We start from the raw sequence: 19,875 nt of genomic DNA, 5'->3' as shown, positions 1-19,875 counted from the left end.
TTGGCCACCCGGATGTATTGAAATTAATATCTTATTGTCTTATAATTAGTAGAGCAGAAAAAAATAACATTCTAATATTTTCACTTATTTTGTTTCTAATATTTTAGTGTGGCTAAAAATGACGTAAAAGTGCAAAAATGACCATATTAAAAAATGCGTGTATTTATTGTAAAAGGATGTCCAGTCTTCCGGTGAAGAGCTCATTGTGACGTCACTCCCCGGATGAACCCGCTGTTTCACTTTAAAACAAACCGGAAGTCGGTGCAGCGTGACGGAACTTTTGCCTCAAAGTAGTGAACAGATCAGGTCACAGCAGCTGTATGGATCATTTCCATTTAAAATAAAAGAATGTAAAGTTCAGCTCTTCAACGGCGGTAAATAGAAACCCCCTCAGCCCCGCGTCTCCTCTGCGCCTGGATCCAAAGTTGACATTTAATAGTTTCATATTCGCAGCCGGTCATCGCAGATTGATTGTCATCATGGGCAACGGAATGAATAAGGTAGGTTCTGTTTTAGATTTTTGTCAATGTGATACGATTTTTGTCGTGAGGAGATGAAATAGATGCGAGCTTGTTTGGCAGCATGGGTGATATCGAACAACTCAGTCATTCATCTGTTTGAAGAAGGTGGAAACCACTCATTTTTACCTTTCGGCTGCAGGCTGATGCCCAAATAAGATTATGAGGCTGCAAAAATGTACTGAACCCTCAGTCAAAAGTATATTTTACTCTAGGTTACATCAGAAAAGACACTGGATGTCTTATTTTTATGTGGCCTTGTAATTGTGCTGGGAAATGCTCTAATGACCTCCCTGACCTACTTGGAGCGTTTCTAAAGGGTAATATTATAGATTTAAATATTTATATATATATATATATATATATATATATATATATATATATATATATATATTTTCCCACCCATATCTCAAAGTGATATTCATTTCCCTATTTGCAATATGCAATTCAGGCTGGCAATATGAAAATTTAGAATGAAAAATAAAAAATCTGACATTTTTTAACAAAATTAGCTGCTTTTTAAAGTGTCGTAGGGGTTTTGGCAGAGTTTGAACACTTTATTTTAACAATGATTTGATTGATATCATAATTAGTGGATTCTAATCATAGTTGACATTAGTTAATTTTAAACAATCTGAATCACTGACCTAAAATTGATCAATTACATCTTTAGCCAAAAATATTTATCCTCTTCCCTGGTGGTTATTGTAAATAAGAACACGTTCCTAATAGCTCACCTGGTTAATTAAAGGTTTAATAATAATAGTTAATAAAAACAATTCAAGCAGTGTGACTCAGAGATAAATACCTGGATTATGAACAGTGCAGGGGAAGTTCTCCAGATTCCTTGTATTTCTTGCAAGATAATAAAGTGTACATTAAAAATGTGTACAAACAAAGAAGTAAACAAGAAAACAATAGCAAATCCATTCATATTTTAGTTTAGTAAAATTCTGCCCACTTTTGTTTTTACACATAAAATACAAACGGATCATTCTACTCCACTGTATGGTCACATGTCTGCAAAATTCAGTGTGTTGTCTGCTGTGATGGCACTCGATTGTTTTTATATTATAGAATTAAAAAAAATAACTTTATTTCTATCAAAATCATGTTTTCCAATGTCAATTAGATTTATTTCATTTTGAAACCAATTTTTAATGGTACAGGTCAATCTGATAAGATTTGGTTGGTTAGTAATCAATTATTTGTTACACCCCTAGTTTTTGGCACCTTAATTCAAATGAAAATGCATTTGTAACTTACAAGTGACATTTTAATTTATTTTTGTTTGAAATTATTTTTAAAATAACTAAATCTATTGGATATTACACTTTTGTGTCAAAACTTAAAATAAATTGTACAACAGCACCTCTCTAATGTAATGCATTTTCATTTACAGGGTATTAAGTTTTTTCTTTACCCAAAATTCAGCCTCAGAATGCAATCTGTCAGACTCTCGTCAGGGTGGGGCCTACCTACATAAACTGTCCTAGTCCCGCCTCCACTTCCTGTTGGAGGACAGGAATGTAAATCTAATCTAATTTCTATCGTGGTACCAAAACTCATGACAGTTTGCTTTTGTTTAAAAATGTAGCTATAAAAATATAAGATTGTAAGTTTTCTAAATTGCAAAATGCATTTTCAAATTTCAAATTGAATGGTCAATTGAGAATTCAAAATCACTTTTAATTATGGGTGAAAAAAAAACTACAGACAGATGGAGGTTCCCAATGCAATTTCACAAGGTATTAATCATTCTCACAAGTATTAGCTGTGAAATCATGACACATATTTACTTTAAATATTATATCTTTATGAAGTTCAAAAGAGTTGAGCAAAATTTCAACCGTAAATCTTTATCAAAGGTTGTAAAAGTAAAGTGAGTGTTTAGTGCTACTGACCTTCAGTCTCTTACTCAATATAAATGCTATGAACTTATTTTAGCTAGTGTGTAAGAAAACCTTTGACACCCAAGTTTAGCTAGTAAAATGTGAAGCATCTATGTTGAAATTAGTAATTTAAAGGAATTTAATTACACAATGTAACTCATTTGAATGTGCTGTGTGTTTTTTAATAGAAAAATAATTTAATCAGAGTTTTTCTGCACTACTGTTGGTTGTTTGAATGTGACCAGAGCAGGGATTTCTGATGTAAAAACCCAGTCCGTAGGGGTTTTATGTCTGTTATAATCTTAAACCTTAAGCCTTAAATCCTACCTCGGCCTGGCCTGAACTGTTTCCATGGCTTCTGCTTCACAGGTGATCGATGGCCTTTACCTCGGAAATATTAGAGGTAAAACAAACGTTTTTTCTAAAATGATTGGTGGATTTACAGTAAACATTCAGCGGGTGTGAAGCACTAATTCAGGATAGGCCTTTATGTCTTTTTTAGGGTCAAATGTCACTATAAAATTAATTAGAAATACATTTTTGCAACAAAACAAGTTATATATATTTAAATTTATAATTCCTTTAAGCTACACTGTGACATAGTTATTATGTTTATATTTAATGTGTTTACATGAATGCAAATTATAATAATATAACTAATATTGTACTTTGTCCAAAATAGCAATATAGATGAGCGTCATTCTGTAAGAATAAGCTTAAAAAGTGATGTGCACGTTGGATATTGTTGCAGCTTTTCTGTTTTCTTCTTTTGTCAAATGTAGTTTTGTTGTGTTTAGATCCAAATAACGTATCCTACTCAGTGGGAGTGACTTTCTCTATCTCGATACACAGCCTCTTTTCAGTAAAAGTGACAGTCACACCGTTGTAACTTTAGCTGTCTTAATGATGCCTCCTCGTGATGGCAGCAGTATAACAGTTATATTTAGTGCAAGTGAAAGCCACAGCAGTTTCAGAAACCTCAAGAGCAGCATTCATTAATGTGGTCAAAACCTTTTCTATCGTGCAAAATATTAACGCATCTAATTTGAAAAAAAAAATCTGCTTCCAATAACTATGTGTTTTGTTCTTGTTGATCATATAAACAAATTCTTGTGTCATTACCCTTGTCTTAAAATAGTTGAATATAGGGGGAAATAGATCAATTTCCCATTTTTTAAGTGCAGGTACATTCTAAGTTCATATTTTAACATTTAATGCGAAGTTTTTGTTTCAACATGCTTTGAATAACATTTATTTTAGTCATTTTTTCTCTCCATCGCAGATGCAGAAAACAGAGAAGGTTTGTCAGAAAACAGCATCACTCACATTCTCTCTGTGTACAACCATCCTAAACCGGTGTTTGAGGTTAGTAAACAAAACCACTTTAATCTTGTGTTAAATGTTTGTGGAAGGTGAACAATATTTGTCATATTTTGGTGTCCTTTTTTTAAAGAGATGCAGTTTTGTATTGTTGCCAGCAGGGGGCAGTGATGAATCGTGTTTGAGGAGTTAATTCTGTGGTGCAAAAGAGACAACGAATTTAACTATAGAGGACACAGAGATTTAACAGTTTAAAAAGTTTTTTAATGTGTAACAGTGCTCGAATAGGAAGCTTTAAATCTGTTGGGGTTATATTTATAGTTTTCACCTAATGCATAATTATACATTTGAGATTTTGAATGCAAAAAGCCCAGACTTTTCACTTTTTTGTTGTTGTTTTGCAGGACATGAAATACAAATGTATTCATGCAGTTGATGCTTCCAGCCAGAACCTGTGAGTAAATATGCAATTGGTGAATTTAATTTAATTTTAACCCATTTTTATCATTTTTGTTAAATTGTATATCCCTTTTGAAGCATTTATGAAAAAGTTCTACCCACAAGGGAATATTTTATTGGTCCTTTTTAGTGAATGGTAAGTGATCTGAAGCCGAACAGATTATTTCTTTAGTAAACAAATGAAGTTACTTAGTTAAATTCTAAACTCTACCATCAGGTTTTGTTCTGTTTGCGTAAGAAAGGGGTTGAACTTGTTCACTGTGTGATTGTTCATCAGCAGGCAGACTGTGTGGAAAGGGTGGCCGCCAACTCATTAGTCATCATGCTAATGGTTGTTGATGCACAGCCTCAGGCTGTGTGCAGCACCAGACTTACTTTGACAATTTAGATAGAGGGGCATCAGATGTAAGTCCTATTAACACAATAACCTGACACTTCTGTGGATGGGGAGGCTCCTGCACAGACAGCCGTTTCTAGAAAGTTCCACTCAAAGTAGTTTTAGTTACTTAAAGTTGGCTTCAAAAATAAAGCCGAAGTTAGTTAAGGTTAGCTGAAGTTGTTGGTTGGATGGGGTTTGGAGGTGTCTGACCTCCTGTGTCGCAACTGAGCGTCCCTCCCTCAGGCAGCAGAGGAAGGAAACCTCTCCGTGACATCTGGCTGTTCGTGTCGACCACCCTGAGCTTTAATAAACCCCCTCTGTCACAATCAGTGGCCTGACTGATGTCAGGGTGAGGCCAACTGCCACGCCACGGCGCTTTCTGTCGTCGGGGGGGAGGCCTCTGCGCCATCGGTTTGATTAAAACACGCAGTGGGTTTTTCTTTTTTACAAAAATACCGTATAAAAGTGTGAATTACTTCCAAATTACAGTTACTTCAAGAAACATGTACTTGATCAGACCTGCACTGACTTGGAAGTTTACTGTTTTTAAAACTGGGTGAATAAAGAATGTATGTTTTTTGTGGAAAAAATTCAAAAGCCTCTGTGTGCATTAGCCCATGAAGGTGAGAACCATGGGTTAGTTAAAGCTATATTTTTATCTCTGCTAAAATATTATGCAAAAAATCACATTTACTCATATACAAAAAAAAACACACTACTACACAAAATATCAAATGACAGAACTGGTGTTTCAAGTCCCGAGTATCGTTAAAGCTTTGAGTTGTCAATCAGCTTGTCCACATTTTTGCTCGTTTAGTCGGTTAATTTGTCTACATATCGAACAAGCCTGCCGGAAACCTCCCTCTCAGGAAGACGGAGCGATCTGCTGAGGAGACATCTTTTGAAAAGGAGTTTGGGGCTCAGGAAGGAGGGAAAAAAGAAAAAGTGGCAGCCGGTCTATTTTGGCTCCTGTCTGTTGCTCTGTCTGCTGTTGAGTAACAAGCATCTGCTCCTCAGGAGACGGTGCTATCAACCATGCGCTTCTTGATTATGCAAAGCACTATCAGTGTTTCCTGACAGTTATTAAGAAGAGGGGCATCTGTACCTTCCTGTGCTGTTTGAAAAGGGTCTCTCTATGCCGCCGTTTTACGCTTTTAGTAAAACGGAGCGTCTCAAAATGTTGGATACTAAGTGGATCAAAGTGTTAATCTTGCAGAATGACAAAAACAAAGATTACTTCCCTTGTCTCTCCCTGCTGTCTGCACTCTGGTCTACCACAGACTCCTAATTTGAGCAGAGCCAACATTTTTATCACATGACAACTTGGAGTAGAGGGAAAAAAACTCACTCCAACGCAAGAGATTTTTTTTTGTCTGAATTAAACAAAAATTCATCAGAACTACCTCGTCATTGTGGAACAATTGCTCCTGTATTCTAGAGCAAACTGCAGTTTCTACAGTCAGATCAGAGAGTCTTCTAGTTTTTAGAAGCTTCTTTGAACTTCACAGTGAGGGCCTCAACTCAGGAGTTTCAGTTCAAGGTGTTCTTTCTCATATCCTTTAATACGAAGCTATTTTTAGCTTTACTGTATTTATTATGAGTAAGGTGAGGTTATGAGACTAGTTTTGCTGGGGAGTTTAGGTTTCTCTTGATTAAAGAGATGTTTCCCCAAACATCGTATACAGCAGACTAGAAACTGTCTGTTTGTCACCCAGATGATTGACCTTTTTGTCATTTTTTTTTAACTTTTTTTTTCTTTTTTTTTTCAGAATACAATATTTCAAAGAGTGCATCGGCTTCATTCACGAGTGCCGCCTCAATGGTGGAGCTTGTCTTGTTCACTGGTATGTTGTAGGTTCAAACCTTCTCTGTCTGTAAAACTGTAAATGATGATGAAAAAAAATCTTTTCATGAAAACATTTGCAATCATTTTATGTTTTATTTATTGTCTTTCCCACATAACACAAAACAAGACAAACAATACCCCCTTCCCTCCCCCTTTCTTCTGCCAACAGTTATACCAATTATGATTACATTACATTGAGACACATACATAGACGTTAAAAATGCAGAAGGATGAAAAAGAGAAAAAAAAAAACGCATTTTCAATCATTTAAATGTATAATTTAAATGCAATTTACTACTTTCATACTTTATAAAGTCGCACTCCGATCATCTTTTGATCCATTTCAAAAGCGTTTCAGATGTTGTTTTTAAGTCAAAATCAAATAACTTGGGAATGAAATTAGAAATTCACCTCAGAGTTGCAGATGGGACAGTTGGAACCAACGAGATAAATCACTAGAGGTGACATGCTGGCTTGTTGGAAAGTTGGACACCATATTGGAATGGTATAGATGCCTGTTATAGATCTGGGAAAACAAGAATGTGACTTTTCACTTGCTCTCATCTGATAAAGGAGAACATCTAAAACATTTCAACAAGATCTGAGTGAGTTTACTCTCAATAATGAACGTTTAGGCTGATCTTGTAGCCTATTTAAAGTCAATGGCAGCTTTAGACTTCGCACTATTTCCACCCAACTTTTTCGTTTTATGGAGGATGGCCGTGGTACTTGTATGTGTGTTAGTGTTCTCAGTCGGCTGAGACCATGTCTCGCTGATCCGGGCGCGGACCAGCCCATATATAATGAGCACTATCTGCTTATAAACACGGACCGAGGAGTCTAACGGTTTGTGTAAATCTTAGTCTGTGTAGATTTGAAGAAAATCACAACCATACATCAGGTATGTATTGCGTTTTCTATATAATAATTTTGTTGCATTTTGTACAAAAACATTATTACCATGACTCAGGAATTACTTATCTGATTATCAGTCTTAAAATCGGACCAAAATGAATAATTTTATGGTCATTTTGCTGGTTCTGCTAAGCCATGTCTCATTGTTTTTATACCATTCCAATATGGCGTCGCTCTGTACGTATCTTGGACAAAAGTAAAAAGCCTGCGTGTCATCTCTAGCTATTAACCTCATTGGTTGGAACAACCATGCCCTCTTCCCCTCCCCCATTGCTGTGGGCTGCTTCTAAATAGGATTTTCCGCTAGTCTACAGACCTTCACAATCCCAACATAACATTACTAGTGCTAAAAAAAAAAGAGCATAATTGGAGCTTTCCAGCCGTACAGTTTTGAACCAGATTCCAGTTCAAATGAGGAAAACAAAGACGGACATGGATCTAGTTGTCTACAAGTGGATGCATCAGAATGAAGCTGGGAAGTTCTAGCGTGTACATTTTTATCGGTCACAAATTTTCAAATTTTCCTAATTCACAATGATTTGAACAAAGAAATGCTAAAAAACACACATTTTAATTTCTTTATCCTCCATGAAAAAATGCTACATTAACATGCTCAAGACACCATTGTCATTGGAGTGGGTCTTAAAGGATGGAGAGAAATTAAGATTTTAATTTTATTCAATCTAATTTCTGTACTCAAAGCAATAAATCAAATGGCAAAAACCATCACAACAGGCTAAATTCATTATAGATGATGTTCAGTTCAGTATAGATTGTTCTAATGAGGCCAGATAGTCTTAAATGTATTTTATAAAAGACATTCTGAGCAAGTGAAGAAGAAAACTGGAAGATTTAGGGAAAAACCTCCAGCAGCATCAGACACGGCGAGGGCCTTTAGCGGTTGGAGTCTCTAAACACAGGAAAGAAACAGACCGACCTAGAAACACTGGAACATCTGTCAGGACAAAAGGAACTAAGTTAGGAACCGCGGCAGTGAGGGAACAGGAAGCAGACGGACACACTGAAGCATCTGTTAGGAGACATGCTAGTGACAGCAACAAGGTCAGAGCAGGATGAAGATTTCGAAATCCCTTCACCATATCCGTCTCCTCAGCCTGGCAGGGGCGTCCCGCAGCACCACCATGGTGGTGGCCTACCTGATGACCGTCACCGACTACACTTGGGAGGATTGTTTGTCTGCAGTCAAGACTGTGCGCTCCTTCGTTGACCCCAACCCTGGCTTCCGGGACCAGCTGCAAGAGTACCAGAACACAAGACTATCAGAGGTAAACGTTAGCCATCGGTTTAGTCCTAAAAAAGTATTACAGTTTCAGACACTACCGGTAACTACAAACTAATTACAGCTTTGTAGGTTTTAGGGAGTGAACAACCCAGCAAGAAGTTAGATGAACATTACTCAGCTGAGTTAATTTCCTTAAAATAATCATGAGCAAACCATGAGTGAGTTTGAGTGTGGGCGTGGGGATGTCACCATAGTCCCTTTTGTTGATCGATGTGAAAGGTCATCTGGTCCATCCAAGCCCGACCCTGGGCCGCATGGCCAAAAATGAATTTGGCGCCCCCTGTGAGGGTCTGAGATTGTCGGAGCTGGGGCTCCAACTGGGTTACTCGGCGTATGAAACCAAATGCGTCACAACCCAGCCAATATTCTAGAGCAGGGGTCTCAAACTCGCGGCCCGCGGGCCATCTGCGGTGCCCGGGATGATAATTTGCGGCCCCCGTCTTAATATGAAAGATTAGCGGCCCCCAGCTAAATTGAGTTTGAGAGCCCTGCTTTAGAGGAAAGAAAAAAGAAACTTGATCACCATTTAAATTAGTCTTTCTCAACCAAAATGCATTTCCAATCAATTTTATATAAGTGTAAAACAGACCAACTTCTGTTTGAGCCTGTGTTCCTTTTTTCATCCTTAAAGTTAATGCGCTCCTTGGAACTGCTAACTCGAACTGATTTGAGACACTTTTTGCGTGAGAAGATGTGAAAACGAAAAAGCAGTCTTCATTGGCTTTGTCACCAACTATGTCACAGAATGAGCGGTATTGATGAAGAAAATGGAAGCGCAGTTCAGAGGATTGCTTTTTCATGTCATTGAAGAGACAAGTACCAGTTACATTATGAAAATAAAAAAAACATTTCTGTTCGAGCATTTTAATTTTCAAATTTGATATTTCTAGTCAAATTTCGATACAAATTTACTTACTTTTTGAAAATAAAATGTCAAATGCCACTTTCTTTATCCTTTTAATTCAGTTACAGAAAGAAAACGTTGTTTGGAGAATTGTTTTTTCATTTCATTGAAGAAGCAAGTAATACAGTTAGATTGTGAAAATAAAAAAGTATTCCCAGTTTTGACTTTTATTTTGAATTAGGAGTCACAAATGCTTCCATAAGAGCGCCAAACTTTTTTTCGTCAGTGATTTTTGATTTTCACTGGTGTCCATGGAATGTAAGGGTGGGGTCATCTGGACCCCACAAGATAGTACAAGGTTTTAAAAATGGGTAACAATGCCAATCTCAAGAAATCCATAATCAAGACAAAGTTAGAAAAGGCCTCGCAGGCTGATAGTCGTAAGGAGTTCCTACCAAAAGCATCTGATTTGCTCTGATCTGTGTAGTTTGAGCGCAAACTGAATCAAAAACAAGCCTCAAATATGTTGGCGTTACACCAAACTGCCATGGGGACGCCAGTAATTATTGACCTTTCTTTGATAAGAATAATTATTTGATGGATGGATTATTGTCTTAATTATGATTCTAAATTACAGCCTGTACCAACCAGCCGCCCACCACCGACACTTATTAGCTGACGAAACTGGGCTTTGAACCCAAATCGAGGCTGTGATTCACTCTTTAGTCATCCTATTGCTGTGGGTTTAGCTGCAGGTAGCACAGGTTAAGTCATAAAACCTGCATTTACATATTCAAGCAGCGGCGTGACACACTTTAACATGCCTGCATCAACACTTTCACACGCTCACTCTTCAAAACAAAAATGAGAAGAGGTGAAACAGAAAGTAATACAGTTGTGATGAGCTTATAGTCATTCAGATCTAGTTCATACCATTGCTCAATGACAGTTTTTTTTAATTTTTCTTTTGTCAATACAGGCTGTGATGCAAACTTTTAAAATAGAGTTTTTTTATTTGTCTGGTCAGGTAGGATTCTTCAGTTTAACCGGTTTTCAGTAGATTTGTAAGTGTTGAAGCCACGTTGGGCTCCATTTATTCATTCCCGCTTAACTTTTTGTGCCCCCCCATCAATCCGGGATACATGAAAGTTTCATGTTTTTGTTTTCTTCCGCATAATCTCTTTTCAAGAGGGTCTAACACTGCACCTTATTGCTTTTTTAATTTAATAAAAAAGGCATCATCAGAAGACAACATGTTTTCGAGCTTACCGCCAAAAATTCACACAAAAGAAAAACAAGTGTTTGTCATTCTAGGTCATTGTACATTAGATTTATTAGTCTTTTTAAAATGTAAAAATTCCTGAGCTTTATGGAAATTAAAGCTCTCCAAAGTGGTAGTCAGAGCAAAGATGCATTTGAACCTGACAGTGTAAAATCAGCCTGAAGGTTGCCTGTCAACTGCTAATGTTTGGTATTTAAAGCATGCTTTTATGTCCACAAGGCTTTTTGTGCAATCGTTTTTTTTTTTTTCATAAGGCAGTTGGCAACGGTAAAGTGTTTCTCGTAAACCAGTAGGCTTGAGCTGAAATGGTTCAATACAACAACAGTACAACAGCATTAAAAAGGGCATCAATAATAGTTAAATTGGTTGATTAAATGTTATGTGTGTTCACATGTATATTTGTACATGCAACAGTGGTAAGATGTTTTTTGTGTGTGTTTTTATTTCAATTTAAAACCGAAATAATTAATAAATTAATAAAAAATCAGCTTGATTGTTGTCCTGCTTAAAACTTAATGGAAACAACATGGACACAAAAACGTATAATTTAAAAGGATGACAAACAGTTTGTAAAACTAATAAAAGAATTATGTATTATTCATATTAGTTTAAAATAAAACCCAATAACAACTTAAGACTTAAGGTTAATTATGCAAAGTGGCATTAAAATGCAAGTTACCTAAAGGTTAAGTTTTATATTGAATAATCGGATTTCTATTATTTTACATTTACCGTGCTACCACTAAACTAACTTTTTTTCCAATTTTTATTTTCGAACAAGAACAATTAAAATAAACAAATGAAGAAAAACAAACACTTTTATCCCACAATCTCAGATATAACAAGAATGTTCAGAGTTCAAAAAAGGGCAATTTCTATACTGTTTCATTTGTACTGTTCTGATTTTATTTGATCTTTCTGTCTTGTCATGGTATTTTTGATGTATGTCTTGAGTATTTTGTGCTACAGAGTAGGAACCTGCTAAAAAACACTTTTTAAACTGAGTCAGACCTGATTATTTTTTCATCTTTTCCTCTTTAATCAATCAAATCGAATCATTAAAGATTATTAGTCGACTTGCACCACTTATGGTTGCATAAACAACCACTCTGTTTCGTTTATGCTCAAACTTGAAAACCCTAAAATCTATTGGAAATTTAAATTTTTTGCTGTAAGTCCAGAACAAATTTTCAAACGAATGTTTCATCCTAACTTGGTTAGAGGCCGATTCATCCATTAGTGGACATCATCTGTTGGAAGTAAAACATCATAGCTTCTGAGCGGCGTTTGCTCTGCGTGAAGGGGAACTGCTGGGGTTTGCTGGGATTGCATTAGCTGGGGTTCTGCTCATCACGTGTTTAGCCGTACTGTCACCATCTTGCCACATAACACGGGTGGGGGAAAAAAAAAAGAAAAAGTTGCTCATCGTTTGTGGAGGTTGCACTGATTTTTAGGATGTTTTTTTTTTTTTGTTTTGTTTTATCAGAAAAATATTTCAGGTGTGTTTCAATTTAAATAAAAGACTACAAAGTCTGCAGTTTGTTGTCTTGTTTGGTTTTCCAGCCAAACAAGATGTGCAAGTCAAACTGCAGAGGACAAACAAAAAAGAAAAGAAAAGTAATTATTAAGGCAGATTTTCAAACAGCGAAAAAACAATGAAGTGTTTAGCCTGCATACATTTTATTCATTTAAAATAAACCACAAGAGAGGATTTGTGCTGTTTGTACTGATAACTCAGTTCTATCTGCCTTTAGACTTAGTTTCCTACTTACAGGCTTATTAGCTTTACTGTTATCTAAGCGGACTACTGTAAATCTGTTATAGACAGGTTTTACTTTCAGTTATAGATGTCTCCTCTTATGCTTGAAACTGCTCTGTAATATTTACTTAGTAAGGTTGTTGGATTGCTGCTTTGAATGGTCTTTTCTGTAATCTTTTGGGGTTTGGTTTGATCACTTTTTAATGTTATGAGTCAGGGCTGTTTGCTGACTACATTCGATGCAATAATACACATTTTTAGGAAGATGAATGTATCACTTTCAAAATTACTTTCACTTCATTTTATTCTATAAAAATTAGGGATTGCACAAAATCTGTGGCTAATGCCTTGACATCATTTTAGACATTATCTGAGAGAATTTCTGCGGTCAAAACAAAGTGTTGTGCCTTCTGATCAAACTAAAGTTCATTATAGTTATGTGTTTTCTAATATCTATGCCTTTACACAATCCCTTTAGGTCATGTAATTAATATAAAAATAGAACAAAAACTCAGTAATCAATTAATGTCAACAGGTTTTTGACATCTTGGCAAATTTCTTAAATAAAATTAAAGTTTTGACCATGTATTTTTGCTAATTTGACATCATGTTTATGAATATTCAAAAGTTGTAGATTGTTTTACATATTGAATACAGATTAAAACAGTTTTGGATTTTTTTTTCCTTTTACAAGACCAAGACAGAAAACAAATTGATCACCAAATTTTGTACACTAACCTGCCAGAACTGTAGAAAATTTGGCATAAATAAGAAGAAAATATTATATAAATGCCTCCCTGTATAATAAAAGTGTGTCAAAGTCAAAATATGTTTATTTTACACAAATATATTTTAATAAGTTGTCAAGTCACCTGCAAAAATAATGTTACTGTGCTTTTTATCTCCAGTATCGAACCTGGCTACAATCCAGCTTCCACCCCAGCCCATTCAAAGACTCTGAACAAGTGGGGGCTCTACTGAGTCAGCACTCGGAGCATTAGGACAGCTTGAGAAACGGAGCATAAATCAGGATGGATGTCAGCTTTTGTCCTCCAGTGCCGGCCGACCATCCTAAGGAAACACGCTTCTGAAGTCACCCGTGTCCTAACCAAAGCCTCCAGAAAACCGGAGATTCTTACATGAAAGTCTTTTCTTTATTTGCCTCTTTAAAGTGGTTGCATTTCCCTATTTACTTTGGAGGGCCTTACTGTAGACATTTCCATCATGTGTCGCTGATTACAGTGACAACAGTCTTATCGACGCATTACTAAATGCACGACATGCTGGCTGCCGTAACGCACGTTTGACAAACGGCGTGACGTCTCTTCTCCATTTTTCATCTCATCAACCTGCTTGATCTATCAATGCTGAGTAATTCACCTTTAATTTTTCTTTATCTTGCACTGATTATTAATAACACACAACCAAGACCTAAGGTTCTGTGCATATATAAGCACTGTAGTTTTTGAAGTGTGTTTGTTTTTTGCACTGAGGCATTAAATATGTGCATCCTACATAAAGAGCTGCCTGTAAAACATCAAATACTGTTGACATTAATGCTTCGGTCATTCAGTTCATTTGTTTAAGATAATATTGTGTTCTTTCTTTACCTAAAAAATAATAATAATAATACACGAGTATTTCTGAGGGGAGAACGGAGCAGACAAACAGCAAGAACGTTCATTGTTCCAGGTGCTGGTGGTTAATTTCTCCGAATGCTGTTTGACCCTCTCACATTTGGTGAATACAGCTAGTGTGCATATCCTATGGGCTTTAATAGCTACGTTGAATTACACCAAATGTTTTCCTCATTTGAATCTTTTAATGTCTAAAAGCGAATTTTTTTACAAGATTATTTTTTTAATAAAAGAGTGATTTAGTTGGGTATTTGTGTTTTCTTTCACATCACGTAACTGATGAGACATTTTAATTGCCAATAAATTTGCACTTTCAACTTGTGTTTGTCTTGATTGAAAAAAAAACAATATTCGTTTTTATTTATTTATTATAGAAAAGTTATTTAACAGGATCCAGTATAATTTAGGAGCCATGTTTACCCCATTTCTGTTTTGTTTTTCTAACTTTTTCTCTTTATTTATTAAAAAAAAGTATGTCAGCAGCGAATTCTTCGCAAAAACATGTTTGGAAGAAGAATCTACCCTCAGGAAATGCTCTCACCGTGGGATCAAACCCCACCAGCTCCAAGAAGACTTTAGGCTAGAGAACCATTCTACATGTCGCCTACACATACATCTTTTTACTCAACTGATAACTTTTATGGCACAAGTTTTTATTGTGTGATGTTTTAACACAATTGTTTCATGGCAAAAACAGCATACAACTGCATTCAAGTGTACATTGGTAAACGTGTTTAGGCAGGTAGACTATTTTCTGGAGGCATCCTGCTTGTTAACAGCGGTTACACCCTTATCTGCACATATTTGTCTCCTCTATCTTCCCTCCATCACAAGCTACGACTACTCTCAATATGGAAAGTCAAAATAGATGGATGGATAGATAGATATTTTTGTTATTCAGCACTTATTTAAACACAGAGATCATCAAACAATCAAGCAAATGACCTAAAAACTAATTTAGAATTACCAAAAAGGCCAAAATATAATAAAAACTCTAATTTTATGAAATTAGTTCAATTTCCCCAGCCTGACATCTCTAATAAACTCATTACAGTATTTTTTCTATAACATGAAAAAGTTTCATGAGCATTATAAAACAGTTTGAGCTTAAAATAAACCATTTTGTGTAACTTGTATGTGTACAAAAATAGATGAACAGTATTTCCTTTTAACATTTGAATATGATCTTTGATCTATACTAAATAAAGGTGGATATTTTACTAATAAAATGAGGAATATTACACCGATGCTGCAGTCTGTAGATCTTTATTTCCTATTTAAATTATTTTATAAATACTGTGAATCCATCAGTAAATCCATTGTTTATATTTGCAAACGTGAGAGCATGTTGGAATCCTATCCGTTTATTTGAAATGAGATTTCTCTTCATCGGTTCCGCCCACTCATCTCGTTCGTTAGAACCTCTTCGTTTCTATATAAGTTTTCCGTTCAGAAGGAGTGGGAATGTAAAGCATTCTTGTCATGGGGTGTCAAAACCCGCAGCAGAATAACTTGTGATTTGTCTAGTAGAAGCTGCTTTACAACAATCTCCCGTGTCAGGCCATTTCTTGTAAATCGCTCGGTTCAGAGAAAGATCTCTTCCGGATTGGGCAGGCTCACAAAGTCTCCTGTGCGCTGATTGGTCCGCACGAGGCTACGTGATGAAGTCACGCCCCTCGCTCTCATTCATAAAGTTTAGGCCTGCCTGTTTGTCACACAGTTGATTTAGTGTGACAGGGATCAACTGCACTCACAGAACTCATCTTAGCGTAAGTGTTTTGACTTTTTATAAATACATATTATTTAAATTCCAAAAAAAAGTAAATAATTTGATTATAAACTAATTAATAATTGAATTATTGATGTTTTATTTATACTGTAAATTATATGTTTTTATTAATAAATAATATTTAAATAAAAATATAGTAATTTCATTATTAACTAATTAATTTAACTATAATAATATTCATTATATTTTATCAACAGATAAGAACTGTCTGTCAGGATGTTGAACTCAGGAGGTCGGAGGTTAAAGCAGTGGCTGATGGAGCAGATCCAAAGTGGGCAGTATTCCGGCCTGCTGTGGGAAGATGAAAACCACACTATGTTCCGAATTCCATGGAAACATGCAGGAAAACAGGATTACAACCAAGAAGTTGATGCATCCATTTTTAAGGTGGGGGCTTTTCTATGTTTTTTTTTATTGAAAAACAATCAAAGAAAAGTTTTAATTTTCTTTTTTTTTACCCAATGGTTACAAAATAGACAATGACTACAATATTTGCAGCTTTTTTGGTAAAATTTAAGGACAAAAACATACAGGACTTCTCTAAAACTGATCTTTTTTTCCACCTTCCACAGGCCTGGGCTGTGTTTAAAGGCAAGTTTAAGGAGGGAGACAAGGCTGAGCCTGCCACATGGAAGACCAGACTCCGCTGTGCCCTCAACAAAAGTCCTGACTTCGAGGAGGTGGCCGAGCGATCGCAGCTAGACATCTCAGACCCCTACAAAGTGTACCGCATCGTCCCCGAAGAGGAGCAGAAGCGTGAGTCTTTTTTTCTAGTGGAGGTGCTAACTTGTGGTGTAACTAGACAAGATGTTTCCATCCCCCTTTTGTTTGTGAACAGCAACAGACCACCTGAAAGAGGAAATTACAGTTATTGTGTTTTAATTGTTCTTCTTCCACTCACAGATGGTAAGAGCTTAATGATGACCATCCCAGCATCCACTAGCTCAAGCGAAATGAAAGACATGGAGTGCAGCCCTTCAGAAATAGAAGAACTCATTAAAGAGGTTAGTTTTTCTTATAGATTTTATTGTTTCTGGATGAACCCCCACATTAATAGTGATCAGCTTTTGCGCTTTTAGTCCTTGCAGCGCTGCACATTCACAGACTCCGCCTAGGCCTATCATGAGCTGTGTAAAGGTATTGTTTTGACTGACTCTAATATCCATGCTGTCTTTTTGCAGGAGGACAGCAGCAGGATTCAAAGCAGTCCAGAGTACTGGCCCCACGCCAGCATAAATGGTAAATTTAACGTTCTTCTATTCACATAAATTGAGGCCTTTCACACATCATTTCTGGCTCACATTTCTTCTCAAGTAATTGTGTCTTACACACTGACCTGTCCCTTCAGGGTATTTGACTTCTAAAAAACAACTCTCAGTGAAAAAAAAAAAAAATCAATCTGTTTTCTAGTCTGGTGAATTCTGCAATGGAAGAGTTGACTAACATCCTGTTGAACTTTGCTGACTTAAGTGATTATTTCTTCGTGAGATTGTGTTAGAGACTGTATTTCTGATGATGCAGCAAAACAATGACATGGCAGTGTGGCTGCGTTTGCCGAAAAAAAAATGAACTCTTTTTTTTTTTTTGCTTGTTACAGCTTTGCCATTAAATCAGGACCCTTTACCACCAAACAGCCTAACTTCAGGTATTTACTTGACCATCAATAAAGCACTAAAAAGTACTTTATTGTGTTGAAAAACTATTGTAAATCTAAAAAGTGTTATTCTCTTTCCAGCCTTCTCCCAGCTGATGATCACTTTCTACTACAGAGGTATACTGATGCACAACACCTTCGTCAATCATCACGAAGGCTGCCGCATTTCCCCCCAGCAGCCCCTGGGGCGGGGTGCCCTCTACAGCTCAGACACCATGCAGACTGTTCATTTCCCTCCGGCTGAGCTCATCGAGTCAAGGGAGCAGCGCTTTGTTACCCACAAGCTCTTGGGCCACATTGAGAGAGGCATCCTGGTGCGTGCCAACCAGGAAGGGATCTTCATCAAGAGGCTGTGCCAGAGTCGGGTCTTCTGGTGCGGGATGGGAGATGTGGGCCAGTACAGCTCCGTCCCCTGCAAACTGGAGAGGGATGCTGTGGTGAAGATTTTCGACACCGCAAAGTTCTTCCAAGGTGAGCCATTGGTAGTTTAATATTTTATGAAAAGAAATCCAGGGTTGTCACTAACTCCTTATTTTTCTAAAATCCTCCAGCTCTGCAGTTCTATCAGGAGGGTCAGATTCCTGCTCCAGATCCAACAGTGACTCTGTGCTTTGGGGAAGAGTTCAGTGACTTTAACAGTGCCAGGAAAAAGCTCATCATTGTGCAGGTACATCCACATTATTTTTGAAAGCTAAAACTTGGCCAGAACTCAGACATTGACATATTTTTCGTTTCCCTGTTTTGCAGATCACTATGGTGAGCTGCCAGCAGATGCTGGAGGCAATAAATGCTCACCGCTCTCAGGCCTTCTGCAACAACCAAAACCTGGAGCCGCGCGATGATGTCGCCACCGAGCAGATGGCGCGCATCTACCAGGACTTGTGCAACTACAACGTTCCCCAGAGGTCACCATGCTACAGGGAAAACATGCCCATCACCGCCTGACCCCGAAAAACCAGCGGGACCCCCCCAGAATGAGCTCCACCCCCAAAAAACTACCGTACATATCAGGGATATTCCATACTCTTCTGACACATGATGAAGAGGTGAATGAGCACGCATGAAGACAAGGAAACACACGTCCTTCTCTGCTGTTTCCAAGCTGAAGCTCAGTGTAAAAGAAAAACTGTCTGTCTTGTAAACATAGCTACCAAAACTGTCCTTACCCTCTGCTTGATTCCTAAAAACAGGGTTCATATATTACATTTTTTTTAAATGTTTGGATTCTGACAGCAGTTTTCTAGGTGAGTTCCTTAAAACTAGATTTTACTTTGTCAACATTTTTTTTGTACAGATTTTCAGATGAGTTGCCATTTTGCATGACGGTCATCTTAGTCCAAAGCTCAAAGACATCCAAGATATTTTTATATGAGAAAAAGTGAAATATTCAATGCAATATGGCATTAATGTACAGATAGGTTTTACTATCAACTACTGTTTAGATTATTCTCTTCATGTTTTTTTAAACTGATTTTCAAATAAAGTTTTTTAAGCAAAACTATTTGTTTTGGTTGTTATTCTCTTTTTATATTACATCAGTATGGACATAAGAATTTAAATAAATGTTATATACTTACATTTTTTTCTTTAAAATGTTGTAATTTTTTGTTTTCAAAAAAGCAGAATGTATGGAACAGAAGAAAAATATTTTTTTTTTAATGATTTTACTCAGAAATATCATAATACAAAGATTTACATAAACGTTTATTGGTTTATTAGTCTGTATTACACTGTTTGGAGCTTTAATTTTTCGAAATGGCACAGATGGATAGGTTTTATTGTAAACTAAAATATTGCATATATTTGTGTACAAGTAAAAAATGCGACCAGTTCATTCAGACTTAATGCTAAAAATGACTGTATTCAGTCTTAAACACCGTCATTTGCCAAAACTTTATACAATCTAGAAGCTTGATTTTTTTTAAAATTCATCCTATATAAAAAGAATCAAATTTGACTAAATACAAGAACATTTTTTCTAAATGCATAGGGCTTGTAAGGCATTAAATAAATTAAAAAACAGAGATGATTAGTATTTTGGACTAAAGAGGTTAAAATTTTGAAAGAAGTGCAAATGTTAGGATATTTTAAAAAGATGAAACAAAGCAATTTTTTAAAAATATTCTAAATAAAATCCATTTATCACATTAGTGAAAGTAAAACCGTCCTGTTTACACAGCACACCTCTGATAAATGCAACATTATTATGTTTTACAAAGGATTTTGGCCAATAGCTGATGACACTAACAGACGAAGCAGATATGGAACTTCTAAGATA

General features: G+C 36.4%; 2 protein-coding genes across 2 annotated transcripts; both read left to right on the top strand.

Annotated features, from left to right (window-relative positions):
- The first annotated feature begins 214 nt into the window (after window positions 1–214).
- dusp22a (dual specificity phosphatase 22a) lies at window positions 215–14,402 on the top strand. The gene is made up of 8 exons (XM_024294829.2): window positions 215–374; window positions 454–500; window positions 2,780–2,813; window positions 3,693–3,775; window positions 4,135–4,184; window positions 6,338–6,412; window positions 8,444–8,615; window positions 13,426–14,402. Exons 2-8 carry the CDS (start codon window positions 480–482, stop codon window positions 13,516–13,518), a joined length of 528 nt encoding a protein of 175 aa, XP_024150597.1. The 5' UTR covers window positions 215–374; window positions 454–479; the 3' UTR covers window positions 13,519–14,402.
- A 1,433-nt stretch (window positions 14,403–15,835) lies between these two features.
- On the top strand, window positions 15,836–19,089 carry irf8 (interferon regulatory factor 8). The gene is made up of 9 exons (XM_024294740.2): window positions 15,836–15,923; window positions 16,141–16,330; window positions 16,516–16,699; window positions 16,847–16,947; window positions 17,125–17,182; window positions 17,541–17,588; window positions 17,679–18,068; window positions 18,149–18,264; window positions 18,345–19,089. Exons 2-9 carry the CDS (start codon window positions 16,160–16,162, stop codon window positions 18,540–18,542), a joined length of 1,266 nt encoding a protein of 421 aa, XP_024150508.1. The 5' UTR covers window positions 15,836–15,923; window positions 16,141–16,159; the 3' UTR covers window positions 18,543–19,089.
- The last annotated feature ends 786 nt before the right edge of the window (window positions 19,090–19,875 follow it).

This window comes from Oryzias melastigma, linkage group LG3 (assembly GCF_002922805.2).
Source record: "Oryzias melastigma strain HK-1 linkage group LG3, ASM292280v2, whole genome shotgun sequence".
NCBI classification, from domain to species: domain Eukaryota; kingdom Metazoa; phylum Chordata; class Actinopteri; order Beloniformes; family Adrianichthyidae; genus Oryzias; species Oryzias melastigma.
This window is presented reverse-complemented; position numbering and strand designations above follow the sequence as displayed.